The sequence below is a fragment of the Equus asinus genome, chromosome 10 (assembly GCF_041296235.1).
Source record: "Equus asinus isolate D_3611 breed Donkey chromosome 10, EquAss-T2T_v2, whole genome shotgun sequence".
Lineage (NCBI taxonomy): Eukaryota > Metazoa > Chordata > Mammalia > Perissodactyla > Equidae > Equus > Equus asinus.
Genome location: NC_091799.1, coordinates 75621707 through 75639370, shown reverse-complemented (window position 1 = coordinate 75639370; position 17664 = coordinate 75621707). Strand labels below are relative to the sequence as shown.

Below are 17664 nucleotides of genomic sequence, written 5' to 3'. Positions count from 1 at the left end.
TACTAAACTGGCTTTATGGTCCCAGCCTTCCAATACTGAACCTTATAACATTTCCCACCACCATGGGCATAAAAGAAATAGCTACATGATTTATTCTTACTTGTTCAAAAGAAATCTTAAGCCTAAATAACGTAAGTATTTTCAAGACTGTACTTTTGAGATGCAGCGAGAATTCCCTGAAGATTAATAATACAATTGTCCACTAGAGGGCTCCACATCACTACAGATTGTCTCTAGGACTCCGGCTCTTGCCCGCACTTTCATACACACAATGCTTTCTGTTTTTGTTGGTTTTTATTGTTTTTCTGTTTCACCTAGTCCTACTTAATGCCTCATTAAGCCCTCAGTTTTTCAGGTTAACAATTCTATTCCCCCCAACTCACTGCCACCTGCAGCCTTCCCTGTCACCTGATGGCAGCCCCATCCTTATAGATGCTCAGTAAACTAATGGGGTCATCTTTGACTTCTCTCTCACACTCCACATCAGTTCTGTTGGGAAATCCTGACTCTACCTTTAAACTCGATCCAGAATCGGACCACTTCTCACTCCCTCCTCCGTGACCTGCACCACCTCTTGCTGGGATACTGCACACACTCCTCTGCTTCTACCTCTGCCTTCTACACTCTACTCACAAAATGACAGCCAAAAATGTAAGGGTAAAAGAAAATGTCAGGTCATGTCACTGCTCTGCTCAAAACCCTTCAATGGCATTCACGTATTCAGAGTAAAAAGCAAAGGTGTCTAGAGTGGCCCGCAAGGCCCCGAGATGGGACGCACTTCACGTCCCTATCCCACTCCTCCCAGCTCCTTTCAGCTCACTTTTTTTTTTTTTAAAGATTTTATTTTTTCCTTTTTCTCCCCAAAGCCCCCAGTACATAGTTGTATATTCTTCGTTGTGGATTCTTCTAGTTGTGATACATGGGATGCTGCCTCAGCGTGGCTTGATGAGCAGTGCCATGTCCGCGCCCAGGATTCGAACCAACGAAACACTGGGCTGCCTGCAGCGGAGCGCGCGAACTTAACCACTCGGCCACGGGGCCAGCCCCCTCAGCTCACTTCTCTACCTCTGCTGGCCTCCTTACTGTCCCTCAGACACACCAGGTATACAACCAGGGGGGCCTTTGCACTGGTCTTTTCCTGTCTCGGAAACTTCCCCCAGATATCTGCACGGCTCATTTCCCACTTCCTTCAAGTCTCTGCTCAACTTTCACCTCAATGAGTCCTGCCCTGATCACCCCATTTTATACTGAAACTGCCCCTCAACTTTCACCCTCCCAATCCCCCTTTCTTGCTCTTTTTCTTTTTTCTACAGCACTGTAATCTCTCACATATTGGAAAATTTATTTTTCTGTCTCTCCCCACTGCAATGCAGGGTCCACAAAGGCAGGAACCTGGTCTGCTTTGCTCACTGTTGTCCCTGAGCACCTGGAAGCATATGCAGCACACAGAGGGTACCTGAGAAACATCTGATCATTTGTCCAATGAATTTATCGCTCGATTTCACTATCCCCTTCCTCACTGTTTCTTCTCTGACAAAAATGAAAATCATTGAGTCCTTATTCTGGATATTTTCTGTCTGCCCCTCCAAATCCATTCTCCCATCTCCAGCCTGCCCTCTGCCTAGGATGGCTGACCTGGTAGAATGAGTGCAGGGGCTTACTGGCCATTGGGTCCAACCAATGGCAGGCACCATCAGGAGGATTGGGGGTGAGAGGACAGTGATGACAGGATTGGTATTCCCCTGGCTCTCCCCCTGCCAAGCAGCAGCACCCTGGATGGCCCTCTCCATAAAGCTTTCCTCCAGGTCCTAACAGCTCCCTCCTCTCACCCCATCAGGCCTCAAGCTGGTGGGACCAGCTAAACTCTATCACTAACTCCAGGGTTCTTCAATACTCATGTTGCTTTCCCTCAGTCCTGACCATGAGTCCATTTGGTAAACTCTCCTCAATTACCCACTTTGAAAGCACCATTGATATCCTCTGGAGCCCTGTCCAAATAAAGTCATAACAATAAAATAATCCATGAAGGTGGATATAGCCCATTTGCTTTCTGTAGTTTTAAATATCTGAAACTCCTTCCAAGCACACAGGTCCATGCCATAAGCCAGAATACGCTTGGTCATTCATTGACTTGGCAATTTTTCTAATTACTCTTCCATGCGTCTCTGTTGGCTTTTCAAGCCATTACACATTTGAACTTGGCTCTGCTTGGAGATGACCTCTCTGTATTTGTTGACCTTGGCTCTGGAAACCATGTGTATTTGGCCTTTGCTTTGTTTCTGGACTAGCAACCTGGCATGGCAACCAAGCAGTGGAGACAATGCTCAGTACAGGCTACCACCTGACCAGGTACAAAGTTAGGGTTTATGCCTCAAAAAATGCTGTTACATAGTTTTTAATAAGAGTGTCTTTCTTGCTGCATACTTTCCAATTCACAAATTCAATAAACATGTATCCCTTATCTACTGTGTATACACTGATACAAAAATGAATAAGGCTAGGCCCTTACTCAGAATATAAAGAGAAAAGAAAGACATATATGATCATTTGCAAATGAGGAACATACCATTTCTAACAGAGAAATATGTGTACTAAAGCATCTTGCAGCTCTTTGATTTTAAAGATAATTCTGATGAACTTTCAAAGAGATTATCTTGCTTCCCTTTAGTAGCCAACATTTTTCTAGCATACTTAACAAGAGAGAGATTTGACCTTTTTCCTGCAGCACAAGAAACTCAGGTTTCAAACAATTTAGTGGCGAAAGGAAGTCTAAAGCCAAGAATTCATTAAAGATACATATTAATGTAAGGCAAAAAGATCTTTCATGGAAGACATCAATGTTCTGCAAATATCTTTCATTTTCTGAATCTGAAATTTCACACTTTTCTAAAATCTCATTAATTGGCAATTCTTGTCAAAATAAAACACTAATAAAAATGAAGTTGCAACCATTTACCAAACAGTATTTCTCTTGCGTACTCTCATTTTATGCATACCTAAATCTCAATTACAAAATTTATATTTACTCTGATAATATCAAGAGTAACAAAAGAAAAGAAAAGGCTGTATTTGGATATAAGGTTAATTTACGACATGGTTGTATGGGATAAGTGAAATCTCCCATGAGGTGAGAAGAGAAGTTCAAGTGCGCATCCCAGGAAGTGGTTAGCCCCTCCCAGACAAAATAACCAAATCTTGGGGGAATGTTTATCATCAGCCAAGGTGGCCTAGATCTCTCTGTTGAGCCCTTCAGAGCCCTTGAGAGCCCTTCAGAGCTGCAGTGTCCCCAACAAATAAGAAAGAGGGCACAGCAAAGGGGCCACTTCCCTTTATCTCCTGGTTCAAAACCACTGGTGTAGAATCAGAAATTTTATTTAGAGTGAGAAACTGCTCATCAAGGCCTCACAGAACTCCTATTGACTAGTACTATATACAAGTAATGGTATTGTAATCACCAGCACAGGTACATACATATTCCCAGATAGTACTGATTAGTCTTCCACATCTAAGTGGGGCTGCCCTTGGAGTTTTCTAAATCCCACCTTCAAGGACTGTAATCTAAAATAATCTTGTCAGCAGGAAATGAGAGGACTAATATAACATACCTATTCTTCCCTTGGCTCTGTGATTTAACTGGTTGATGTACAGTTTATTGTGAAACTTTTGGTTCACAGGCTCATAACTCATATGTTAAAGTCTTCCAAAAATCAATGAAAGGCACATTCTCAATTTTTCCTACCTTTCTAATCAATCAATATCAAAGTATTAATTCATCTGAGTCATCCTAAGGGAGAGTTTATCTTATCGAGACTAAAAGACTAACAGTTAATACTCCATACCAAGGTAAGTGGCAACTCATTGCAACAGGTCTTACTGATTATTAAAAATAAACAAACAAAACAAAAACATCAATCAGGAGTCCTGAGGTTTGGAAAGACTTCCAATCAAGCAGATCTTTCCATAAAAAGAGGCGTTTTCTAAATGAGAAACTAGTTATTACTTCTAATTCCAAGTTCTCTCCATCTACCCAATGATTCAAACCATGTCACTGGTTTTCCTATGAAGCAATGCTAAGTTTTCCTCAGTCATCCATTCTAATAGCCAAAACAAAGCCCTCATTCCTGTAGACCCCTAGGATTTAAACACCCTAATTAGGAGAATCAACTACCAATGAGGGTGGGCAAAGTGCCTTCTTTGTGTCCAATGAAGTACGTTATCAGTACCTACTCTGCATCAAGAATTTATGTTGGTCTCCACCAGCTCTTGTAAGCGCTGAGCTATCTGGGAAACCAAACAAAGCACTGACACTCAAAAGTATTTTTTCAATATAAAGTCAGCTCTAAGGGCATGAGATGTGTTTAAGAAATATCAAGTGATCATGACCAAGTTACTTCTCTATTTACAGACAAGTTTCCTCTATTAAGTGAGGGAACAGGAACAGATGATCTCTACAATCCTGTCCAGCTCCAACACTCGGTGAGTCTCAGACTCACAGGCTGAGCACAGCAGGGAAGAGCAAACTAGTGTAAGTAACAGGATCAGCCTGTAATATACATCGAAGAGCACAAATACAATTCAGCATACAAAGAAAAGCTAAAAGTCTCCAGAGGAATTCAGGAGAGGGCAAGATCCATGAAGGTTAGAGAACTTTAATTGGGCAAGGCTTCTTTGAGAATGTGTAACCTGAGTCAAATCCTGAAAGATGGGAAAGACGTGGATATGCAGAGAAGAGATGGGAGGGCCTTCCAGATGAAAATAATAGCATAAATAAACCCAGCAAAGAAAACATGAGCACAAGGATAAGTTCAGTTTTGTTTCCTAAATAATCTACTATTTATTCTAAATTGCATTTACAATAATAGGCTAAACTGTCAATTTAGTTAATTTTAACTTTTTAAGACTTTATAGTCTTTCATCATTGAAAGAGAGCTGATATTATACCATTTTGTATAAAAGTAGCTTTTTCTCATAACTAAAAGTACCTTAATGTGCGTGCCATTATTAAAATGTTATGGCTTATTGTTGACCATTTTGACATGCAATCCTACTGTCTTAAGCAGTGCCTCCATATCCTCCTCCTTCTAACAAGACCAGCAAAATTTTTAATGGTTAATGGCATTTCCTATATATTATCTAGAGTAATGCCAGAACCAAAAGAAAGAACTTGAAACAGATTTCAAATTGATGTCCATCTTCCTTTAACAATAATGACCTATAATAACACACAACATAAAGGAATCTAACATGTAAGATTCAATTTGAAAACATATATTTTAACTTTAACAATATATTTGAAATTTAGAAAAATAAAAGTACATCGTATTAAGATATAAAATTATTCAAGTCCACTTTACTTATGATTATTAAGACTGATACCAAAAATATTTGAATACACTCTTGAGCTTGTTAAGCACAATCTTTTGATGCTTAAGCATATTGCTCACGTATATGAGGAAAATTTTCATTTCATTGATAGACTTTGTTTACATATTATGGGAAACTGTCATTTCTTTCAAGCCAACTCTTTTAAAGATGCACACTTACCCTGCATTGTTGCTGACTGCAGTTAACCCTTTTACTCCAGTCTTTAGTAAAGCTCCTATAAGATTCTCTGGAATTCCACATAAACCAAAACCTGTAATAAGCCAAAAAGATAAAATAATTTGTGAAAACGATAATGTTCTTTCAGGGACATGTGTATATTATTCTTTTTAATAAAAAAGAAAAAATACAAGACACATTATTAGACCTATGAAGCAAAACACACAGATATATCTTAGCAACTCAATAAATGGCCACATAGCCATATCAAATGTTTCACACCATTATATGGCACCAGACATCACTGCCAAGCCCTCAATTCATAAGTGTAAAGCCAAGTGCAATATGTTAATATGGCTATACACTGTTCTTCTTGCACTTAACTACCTATCTATTATTGCCCCACTTTATAATTCAACCTTTATACAGTCACTTTTTCAAACGTGTTTTATATGCCTGAGTCAATTTTGCAGAATTGGAAGCCTAGGCCAACGACTTTTATTTCTTTACATCTTCCGCAAATCTCAAATAGTATCGGGCTTAAACTGGACATTCAATGACTGATCATTTGAATGAATGAATGAAGAGCAGCCCTAAAAATAAGCCTTATTCCTGGGACCAAGGCCTAGAAATCCAAAGAAATTTATAAAAATCAGGCAGCAAGGGGCTGGCCCCGTGGCCGAGTGGTTAAGTTCGCGCGCTCCGCTGCAGGCGGCCCAGTGTTTCGTCGGTTCGAATCCTGGGCGCGGACATGGCACTGCTCGTCAGACCACGCTGAGGCAGCGTCCCACATGCCACAACTAGAAGGACCCAGAACGAAGAATACACAACTATGTCCCGGGGGGCTTTGGGGAGAAAAAGGAAAAAATAAAATCTTTAAAAAAAAAAAAAAATCAGGCAGCAAGTTTAAGGAGCGTGAGACAGCGGTTCTAAAAGACATTCCAAACAGAAAGGAGCAACAGAACTTGGGGGCTCCATAACAGATAGATGCTTTATGGTCTCCACCTCATAAAAAAAGGAGGAATAAAAGGAGTGGCTAGGTGAGGGCTGATGAGATCAGTGCAAACGTTTTAAGGTAAACAGAATTCCCAAGGATCTAGGGGTTTTTCAAAGCTACTAATAAGACATCACCATTTGAAGCTTCAGCCCTTCAAAATAACAGAAAAAGAAACAAGAGGAAAAAAAGTAAATTATAAAGTGCTGCACTTTGCTAAACTTCTAGAAAAGGGACACTGTAATAAAAATAATAGATAATAAAATATGTAATAAATAAATAAAAATAAAATAATGAATAAATAAAAACTAAGTAATAAAATAATTCACATTTCTAATCTACATAGCATTGCCACTATGATTTCCCTGCTTTGTCAAAAACATAAGGATGTTACCATAAAAAGGAAAACAATACTATTACTCACCACCAACCAGTACCGTTGCACCATCAGGGATGTCTTTTACGGCTTCCACTGGATTGGTATAAAATTTGGTATGGTGACGTGTGCTGGTTGAAAAGTAGCAAACACATCCCTAACACATTAAAAAAAACATTTTTAAGTGAATAATCATTTGGAGATATGTCTTTACACGTACAGTCATGTGCTGCATAACAACGTTTTAGTCAACAATGGACTGCACATACGATGGTGGTCCCATAAGATTAGGACCATACAGTCTAGGTGTGTAGTAGGTTATACCATCGAGGTTTGTGTAAGTACTGTAGGGGAGGATGAAATTTTCCTCTACCTTCTAGGTTCTTCTGGCTGGTCTAAGAATTAAATTGATATGAGACAGAATAACAGGAGAAAAACAAACAAAAGATTAAGAACATATATACATGAAAGAAATCCAGGCAAACAGAGTAACTTGCCGAAATAGCTAAACCCTTCACCTTAAATACAATCCTCAGCTAAAGACAAAAGAAGATATTGGGAGTAAAGACAGTCTGGGACTTCAAGGAAAGGAAGGCAATTCACAGGTAGGTGAAAAGGAGCAAACCTTTGGAAAACAAGGGTTTGGCCACACAGAAACAGAAGAACACAGAGGGGAGCTCAACAAACAAGCTTTTCTAGGTTCCTCTCTGTCCACCATCTCATATCTCGTTCATGTTATGCTAAGGGGATAGCTTGCTTCCCAAGACAGGTTTTTTTATCTGAATTCTTTTAGGCAGTCAAGGAGGAAGTAACAAGAAAAACTTGAATCTTTTGTTTCTTAAAAATAATCAGCCTTAGAGAAAAACTTTGAGTCTTTTGTTTCTTAAAAATAATCAGCCTAGAGGCCAGCCCCATGGTTGAGTGGTTAAGTTCACGGGCTCCACTTCAGCGACCCAGGGTTTTGCTGGATTGGATCCAGGTCGCAGAGCTGGCATTGCTCATCAGGCCATGCTGAGGCGGCGTCCCAGATAGCACAACCAGAAGGACTGACAGCTAGAATATACAACTATGTACTGGGGGGCTTTGAGGAGAAGAAGAAGAAGGAAAAGAAAAAGGAGATTGGCAACAGATGTTAGCCCAGGGGTCAATCTTTAAAGAATAAATAAACAAATAAATAAATAAACAAACAAAATAAAAATAATCAGCCTAAATTAACACTCATGTTAAAGGGACACATTTTGGGGTGGTAAATTTTGCTCCCCTTCAGTACACTCTATGATGTTCACACAATGACAAAATCCCCGAAGGACACATTTCTCAGAATGTATCCCGACATCAAGTGACTGAATAGCAGTTTCTTCAATTTTTATATACACAAGGATAATTTCACTATCTCCTCTTCAAAAGGGTAGGGCTATAAGTAGTTCATCTTAAGAGTAGGATGGACATACTCCATCCCCAGACTATCACTGAAATGCTCTTGTGATCCACGGCTTCTATTATATAAGGGAAAATTCTGTGTTATTTGTAACCACCCAAGAGTGAAAGTAGATAGCCCATACACTGGGACTCGAATCTCCAATAATGGTCTCATCAAGAATCAATTTCTTATAGTAACCTAACTTCCCATTCAATCAACAAATATTTACCAAGCTCCTACTATGTGACAACCACCATGCTATTTACTCCAATCTAGTAAGTAGTAAGACATAACTGCTGCTCTTGGGAAAATTAAGGACAGCATGACCAATACTAAAAATACTACATAGTGGGGCCCTTGATACATTTGAGTGACAGAGAATGCCTCCTAAAGGGACATGTAAAGAACAGCACACAGGGGCTGGCCCTGTGGCTGAGTGGTTAAGGTTCTGCATGCTCTGTTTCAGCGGTTCGGGTTCACAGGTGAGGATCCCGGGTGTGGACCTATTCCACTCATCAGCCATGCCGTGGAGGCACCCCACATATAAATTGGAGGAAGACTGCCATGGATGTTAGCTTGGGGCTAATCTTCCTTATGCAAAAATAAGAGGAGGATTAGCAATGGATGTTAGCTCAGGGTGAATCTTCCTCACAGAAAAAATTAAAAAAGAATAGCACACAAAGACATCCCACTATGGGGCTTGGCATTTATGGATGTTGTAGAAAAGCAGCAAACTATTATTTACAAGGGAGGCATGGCTAGAATCACCACAGTGTACTATTTAGTGCAAATCACATTATTTAAGTGAGCATTCAGGATCAGTTTTAAACTGTTTCCCTCTTTATATTTCATCTATAACACAGACAGGAAAAAATTAGAAAGTCGATCGTGTTGCAATCAATCACTCATACTCAACATCACCTCTCCTTTATTCTCATCACATATTCAACATAAAAAGAGAGGGAGTAGAGAGGATGACACCTGACTCCCTGTGTGCTGCCACCATAAGGAGTCCGTAATTGTTCTAGGCTCACACCCACTGCCTGTGAGTCTCCCAGAGAGACATCCTGAGGGGGTCAAGATATTAACTCAAATGAGTTTCTATCATTCTTTTCTTCCTCTAAAAACTCCTCTCATAAAAAGTGTCAATTAGTACAGAAGCCTATTTAAGAAAACTATACTGAAAGTCAAATGAGATTTGCAAAGGTAGAGGTCACACAGATGACTTTTGTCCCTTTCAATTCCAACCTTGGGCAAGGTCAAGTAAGGAGGGTGGTATACCCTGGACACCGCCAAAAAACAGGGAAATAAGTGGAGGCAGAGATAGAAAGGAAAGGGCTTGAGCCACTTAGACCTGTCTTCTCTTTCCTATCCTCAAGTAGAAAAGAGTTGTTGGATTCTGTTTTAAACATACACATACACACACAAACATATTTTCAATCCTGGACATTAAGTTTGACAGCCGGAATAAATAGGCCAATGGACACATTGTAAAATAAAGTTGAGGATGTAACCGTGGGCCCTCCAAGAGCAGTTCAACCGACCCTAGCTAATCAACAGAGTGATTAAGAATTGCCTTTCAGAAAATTTGCAAAGTCATGTAACCAGAGCATGTGCAGAAGAAGAAATCTTGACCAGAAGTGACTGTGGAACCAAAGATTCTCCTCCCCACAAAACCTAAGGACCGAGACATGACTGGGACTTAAAAGTGAGACTCCTGACCCACAACTAAAATATACAACTATACACTGGGGGGACTTGGGGAGAAAAAGCAGAAAAAAAAGAAAAAGAAAAGAGGAAGATTGGCAACAGTTGTTAGCTCAGGTGCCAATCTTTAAAAGAAAAAAATTGTAGAGCTCATAATATTAAAAAAAAAAAAAAGTGGGACTCTTATCAGGAGCATGGGGTCCATCATTCAGGAAGATCTGGTATTCAAATTCCTTTCCCACCTTAAGGTTTAAAACCTCATCATAAATGTCTAAAACCTCATCATAAATGTTTAGAACCTTATCATAAATGTTTAGAACCTTACCATAAATGCTAGAAACCCACCAATCAAAACCTGCCCCATTAGCATTTCCGTGTGCCAGCCTGGTCTCCCTAACCTCTTAAATTTCACCCCAAATCCTGAATTGGGGAGAAAGATCTGAGGGCACACACCCCCTGTCTCCCTGCAGATTGATCTCACAGAATAAAGCTGATTTCTCTCCCAAAAGCTGATGCCATAAGTAATTGACTTGTTTATGTGCATCTGGTAGGAGCACCCCATTTCTGTGCAATGACAAGGATACCTCCTAAAGAGAAAAGAGAAAAATACACAGATATCAAATCCAATCAACTCATTTTACAGGTCATGTTTCTGCAGCTTGGCAAGATCTTGTAATTTACTCAAACTATGTTAAAGCAAGACCAGAGCCCAGGATGACTTCCCATCAGAGTCCTTCTACCACAATATGCTTCTCTCTGCATTGTTTAAAAGCCCTCAATTGTATTCCACTTCAATTTCATTATTCATATACAACATATCTTTATGAGTATCCCATTTTATCATGAAGAACTCTACAATCATTATCTCCACTTAGGGGTGAAGAGTCAGGGCCTTAGCGGCAGGAGGAAAACAATGAAAGAATTTATCTACACCTAAGTAGTCTGAGGGGGTGAGGCTGCCTGAACTATTCATCCATGGACTCAGAAACACGAATCCTAGAGAGAGGAAGTCAGAAGAAAACTCACTTCTCCTACAGACCAAGAGAGGCTTTTTACCATTAAGGAAAAACAAAAGCATATTAAATACAGCCTTGTCAAGGAATTCCATTCTTTTCTTTCAGCTCATAATTAGTGTCTTCATTACAAACAGTCAGAAATTAATGAGATGCTTGCCCTATACTCAGAAAAATTACCTCACAAGTACTTTAGAAAAGACCTAAGTGTTTCACATTTACCTACATGACCAAAAGTTAAAAGCAATAAAAGTCATTCATATTTCCAGAGAATGTGAGAAGGGCTCAAGATAACTTACAGGCACTCAACTTCGGTTTTTTCATTTTTCATACAATCAGTTAACAATAAATGTTGACATTTATTATCTATTTGTTATACTGACATTTGATATCTATTGGCTGAGAAACCAACAGAGTGACATAATGGGCCACACTCCAGTAATATTGGGGTCAAAAATAACCTTGCTTCAAATCCCAGTTCAGTCACAATTGTATTGTCAAAATTGACTATAGTGGAACCATTTTAAAATGGAGTTGGAGCTACCTTTCCAGAGAAACTGCCTTGGTCTCCTGAACCTTGGGCTGGACCAAACCTCGAGACTGGGCCAAAACAGCAATTGTTTTACAAACAATTGTTTGAGAAGTTGACAGGAGAAGGGACATTCTGATCACAAACACTGAGGACAGTGGACTTTCTGAAGACAGAATCAACTGTCAGTCAATGGGTTGAAAGATTAGCTCTCTGCCTCCAACTCCAGCTAAAATTCTTTGTAATACAACCTCCCTTCTTTGTCTTTAAAAGACCCTGATTTTTACTCCCTAGTGGAACATTATTTGGGTTTCTCCCTGAATGTGGGCTCCCCAAATTGAAATTCTTGAGACCCCAAATATACTTTTGCTTCTCTTGCAGTTTATGCCTCTTATTCATAGACAGTATGAACATGAGAAAATTATTTAAATTCTGAGTCTCCTTTTCGGAGGGTGGGGGAGAGGGATTGATTTTAAATTTACAGAAGTACGATCCTTATTTCCTAGGGATATAACAAGGATTAAATAACGATGCATGCAGAAGCACTTGGCCCTGTGCCTGGACTACAGAGGCCACCAGGGGATGTTACCCTCCTTTGGGGAATGCAGCCTTTTCTCCATTCCCCACCAGGGCAGTAAGATTAACTTGTCATCTACTGGAATTTAGTTTTCATTTTTAACCTCCTCACTCTACCCAACATACATGCACATGCACATATTCCTGATTTCACAAAGAACTTTTCTCAACATGGCTCAGACTGTACCAAATTAGTCCATGCAAACTTTGTTGAGGGTTTTGAAAAAATGGGTCATAGCTGAAAGATTACTTTATCCTATTTATTTTACTTGCAATCAAGTTTGTCAGTCCAAGTATTCAAATATTTTTGAGCAATTCAGCAGTATGAACACAGGCGATGGGGCAAAGAGGAAGCAGGACAGTTGAGGCCAGCTGCGCCACAATGTTGACTGCACATCTTCAAGGCCTACAGCCCAGATTGCTGCCCAGAGCCTGGGAGGCAGCACCCCAGAGAAAGCCTTTGGGTCTGTTCTCTGATCTGCTTCCTCCAGATATTGCCCGCTTTCTCTCCCCACACTCCCTGCCTCTGGGAGTCAAGGAATAGCCACCCACACCTTCTAAGATTAGGCAGGGAGGCAGAAAAGTGTGTCTCTAATAACATCTTACCTTTGTTCCTTCAATAACCGAATTCAAAGCAGAGCTCTAAAATGCTCCTAAATTGACCTCTGTCTTCTAATGTATTTTAAATACTAAAACAATGATGTGAAAAGACCCAAGCATCACCTGCTACAAAAATAAACAAATAACCTTCAAATTTGCAGAAGTTACCTAAAAGAATGAAGAGTAATGAACTGTACAGCTTTAACATCTACTTATTCTGCGGATCATTTTTTCACTGAGGTCTTCCTTTACCTTCACATCGTGTATTTCACTTTGTTTATCCACTCTCCTACCTGCTGCAAAATTCCATTTTAGTGCTGCCAGTAGTTTCTGCTACTACTATTGGGGGAAAGAAATGATAATGATTCAGAACTGAACTGTAAGAAATAATCAAAATTCTTACAGTGCAAAACCTTTTCTATTTAATCTACTTCTCCGTTTAATATCCTCTCCATCTTCACCCTTGTCCGCCACTTCAAATTCTTACACTTAAGCTTTGAAGTCTGATTCCACTGTTGAGCCAAAATTTTATCTCATGACTTCCCAATCCAAAATCTCCTTCCTTTTTAACCATTTCTATTTCTTTCACTTAAATTTCTTTTTCCTGTCATTCGACACTCCAGAACTTAATGAAAATGTACTTTATTTTGAAAATCTTTCAGGGAAAATCCACAAGGCATACTGCTTTTTTATCTTTAAATAAATCTTATCTTAATGATATGGAACTGTACACCCAGGTGATATTTACCTGGTCATCTTAAACAGTTAAATAAATCAGGACACGGAAAGGTTGACATTGCCCACTTCAGTATCAAACTTTGATAGACAGAAGTGAGGAGGAGAGGCCACATGGAGAGAGATGAAGAGAAGTAAAAGGCATGTTAGAAGGAAAAGGCAGTAAAGGCAGGTGGATACACACGCAGACTTGCAGGAGTATGGCATCACCGCCAAGAGAAGGTGGTGACAAGTGTTAAAATGCTTTAGCTGTCCAGCACTGGACCAGTGTCTACCAGAAGTGGAATGTTCACCTTGACTAACCACTGCCAATTACGTACTTATGACATGAATAAATCACAAGGAGCTCACATGGAGTTGCTGATACTAGGCAATTCTCTACAGCAGCGGCATACTTTGTTTTCGAGGGAACATACATGTTCTGTTCCAACAGTGGAGAAACATCTAAAGGATCACAGATGAAGGAGAGACACACTCTGCCTAGTACAACAGAAAGCTTGAAGAGTTTGTCAAGAGTCAGAGTATTACTGAGGATGGGGAATCCAGAAAGGGGGAGCTGCACGAGTAAAGGCACAGAGATGGAAAAAGACTCGTATTCAGGGATGTGTGAGATCAGGTCGCATGGAGAGAAGCTAATGCAGATCAGGCTAGAAAGGGAGACTGGGGAAGGCTGTCAAAGGCCTTAAAGACTACACTAACGAGTTTCAACTTGATCCTTCAACGAGGAAGGGATAGCAAAGCTTTTGAAACAGAGAGATGTCAAAACTCTCAAACAAAACCCTGAGTCAGGAAAGTGGCAGGGGAATTCATTCTTTCATTTATTCATCCATTTGCTCAAAAATACATATTCTGTATCAAATAAACTAAATACTCAGGATATAGAATTAAAACAAACAAAAAACCACACAGGCAAGGTCCCTGTTCTAATGAAACTTGAAAACTAACAAGGATAATAGTCACCAATAATTAGAAAATCATTACACATGATACTGGTGATCAACCGGAGGAAGAGAAAGGAGAGGAGAGAATGGTTCCAAGATTTCTAGCTTACACACTGGATGGATACTGGTGCCGTTAATCATACTGAAAACAAAACAAAACAAGGGAGGGAAAAGCCACTGTATGGCTGGTTTATTCGGGTCAGAAAGAGCTTGAAGTGCTGAATAACATCCAGGGGCAGTCGACCAGTAAGTTGTACTAGGAGGACCGAAGCTCAGGAGAGTCTGGGGTAGGAGATAAATTTGGGAAATGATCGTTTCAAGGCAGAGAGGCGAGTGAAGTGTTAATGGTACTTTAATGATTTTTTTCCGGTAATAGTTTTCTATAGTGAATGGAAAAACAGTACTAAATGCTCCCTCCAAAATAGTAATGGAGGGAGGAAGATATCTTCAGAGAGTCTATTTTGATCTAAGTCAATGCTGCTAGCTCTGAAAGTGCAGTCCTCAGATCAGCAGCATTAACATCACATGGGAACTTATTAATCCAAGGGATGGGGCCCCACCCAGGAGCTATGAAATCAGAAACTCTGGGGCTGGACACAGCAATCTGTTTAACAAAGCCTCCAGGTAATTCTGATGCACGCTCAAGTTTGAGAGACTTGACTACCATGAAAAACCAGGAAAAACCAAAAAATCTATGTCATTTTATCAGTTGGTTATGTTTAGGAGAACAATTCTCAAGTTTACTTCTTGAGTTTGCCCACAGGTTCTCTTGCCCACCGCATTAAACATGTCTATTCCACGCAGGGTAGGGCGTAATGTTGAGAGAGATGGGAATAAGGCATACTTCATGGTCCCCGCCAACAAGAAACTTCCACCTGGTTAAGAAGACAATATGTACATTTGAAAAGTTAAGTTAACACAAGCGTTACAGTTAAACCAGAAGCAGGAGGTGACGATTTAAGGGCTCAAGGAGCAGTAAGAGCACTAAATGCCACGCGCTGGGGGATCAGTGGAAAGCAGGAGTTGGACCTATGGCAATCAAAACTGAAAGGCAAAAGTTCGAATCTTGATATGAACTTTCAATGAAATACTGCAAAACCCATAATTTGTAGCTCGGCCACCTAAGAAGAGGGTTGCTGGGCTTCAGGAATGGTTTAATGATAGACCTAAGGCGAGAAAATGAATAAACTACACTTAGGCAAATAAGTAACTGCCAAAGCAGGTGATGTTATTGACCTTGCCCAAGAATATCGGAGCGTCCCGGTTTGCATTAATTTCAACACCCGCAGCAACCTTACCGAAGGTCAAGTTCCCTTTTAACAGCGTTTTATATATCCAAAGCTATCTGCAATTATCAAAATGCTTCCTAAGAGGCATTTACGAGTAAAATGTTCCAGTTTTTTAAGTCATCCCCTAGCACTTACCTAAGGGGCTTAGTGGCCCCCCTGCGTTCACTGCTCTCAGAGATCGGATGCCAGAAAGAAAGAGCAATAGGGCGGACCAGGAATTCTCTCTGAGTACGTAAGGTGTGCAGGGCACGCTTTCAAGCTGAGAACTATTATTCATTACGCTACTAAGTAAAAACATCACTTTTCGTTTTCCCTTCCAAAGAAGAGGCTCCGCCGTTCCGGAAGTAGCCGAGATAAGCCACCCTCCTGGACCTAGCGCTCTGGTCCACTATTCGCCTCCGAGGGCTCCAGACACCGGAGCTTACTTACACTGTAAGCCCACCGGAGCGTGGGCTTACAGGCGGGGGACAGGGCATGGGTCAAAAAACACACCAACCAACAATCGGGGCGAGAGTGCCTCGGATACCACTCGGTGGAGAGTTGGCAGTAAGGGCGGAACAAGGTTTTCAAAGGGCTTTGAAAACAGAAATCCTCTAACGTGGGTCCCAGGGGGACGGGGCGCGAGCCACCTTCCAGGCCTCCAAAGCCTCTCCGCTTGGCAGGTAAGACGCCCAGGCGAACGCTCCAGTTCCCTCTCCTACTGCCGCGGCGCGGCACAGCCAAATAGGGGAGGAGGGGCAGGGGAGGGGCGCGCCCAGCATCCGCCCCCCTGGCGGTGAACTCGCGTTTCGCCCTAACTAACCTGGCCCCTGGGTTCGCGGCCTCTAGAGGCGGCCCTGCCCCAAGATTCTCAATGCGGGGCGCAAACCTACCCCTGCTGCCTTCACCCCTTCCCCTCCTTAAACTGATGCGCCCTCCTGGCCCCGTTCCGGCCGCCAAAGCCCCTTTCCAGGAGGCTGCCCGAGTCGGAGATGCGTCCCCAGGAGGACGGAGCGAGGCTCAAAGGGCGCTGGCGGCGGGGCCACGCGTCCTCCCGCCGCTTCGCAGCCTCTCCGCGCGCTTCTTTGCCTCGTCTCGCCCCATCGGGGAAGCAGATGCAGAACCATGCCAAAGCAGGCACCCAGGGGAGCTCCGAGGCAAGGAAGGCGTCGGCGCTTGGCAGTGCCCGGGGTACGGCCGCACGGATGCCAACTCCCGGGCTGGGGGGGGGGGGGGAGCGGCGGGCAGAGGAGAAGACACGGGCACCACTCGGAGTTTCGTCCGCGTTCTTCTAACGCAGGGTATTCCTTCTTACCCGCTCTTTACCTTGAGCCAGGCGCCCCCGGAGCCGCCGGCGGAGGCCCAGGGCCGTTGCCAGGAGGACAGGAGTTTGAGAGCCGCCATGTTCGGGGTCCGGCTGCAGGAGGCGGCGGGTTGCCGTGCGCGTGTGAGTGTGTCAGCGAGTGCTACCTGGGCCGCCGCCGGGCCACCGGGAAAAGAGGGAGAGGGAGGCGCGCGGGGGGCGGGCCTGAGGCTCGATCGCAGAGGCGGCGCCTCCGCTGCCGGCTGAGGCTTACGGAGCAGCGCGGCTGGGAAGGGCCCCGCCCGCGGCTGAAACTCGCGCAGTCGCGGGATCCCAGGGAAGGTCACCCCCCCCCACCCCGCCCCCAGCTTCGGGGCTGCCTCGTTTTTTCGCGGTCGGGCGCGTTCCAGGCAGCTTTATTGGCGCGCCCTGCCCCCTCCGCCCCTTAGTCAGGCCCATCAGTGTGAGGGGGCGCAAGTGTCTGCCTTTGCCAAGATCAGGGATGGGTGTAGAGGCGGGAAACTTTTTCCTTCTTTCCTTTTAGGTTCCTTGGCTGATCTAATAATCAAATCGACATAAGACAGATTAACAGGAGAAAAACAAAAGCTTAATAACATGTATACCTCCTTTTTACGTGGGAGATACCCAGAAAAACTGAGTA

At 42.3% G+C, this 17664-nt stretch overlaps 1 protein-coding gene across 1 annotated transcript in view; it reads right to left on the bottom strand.

The window, feature by feature from the left end:
- OXCT1 (3-oxoacid CoA-transferase 1) overlaps window positions 1–17342 on the bottom strand; it is a 129736-nt gene extending 112394 nt beyond the window's left edge. The window contains exons 1-3 of the mRNA XM_044779370.2: window positions 17027–17342; window positions 6960–7068; window positions 5545–5635 (exon numbers count right to left, since the gene is read on the bottom strand). Coding sequence (XP_044635305.1) covers window positions 5545–5635; window positions 6960–7068; window positions 17027–17104 — 278 coding nt within the window. The 5' untranslated portion in view covers window positions 17105–17342. The remainder of the gene's footprint in view (window positions 1–5544; window positions 5636–6959; window positions 7069–17026) is intronic.
- Window positions 17343–17664: the final 322 nt, after the last annotated feature.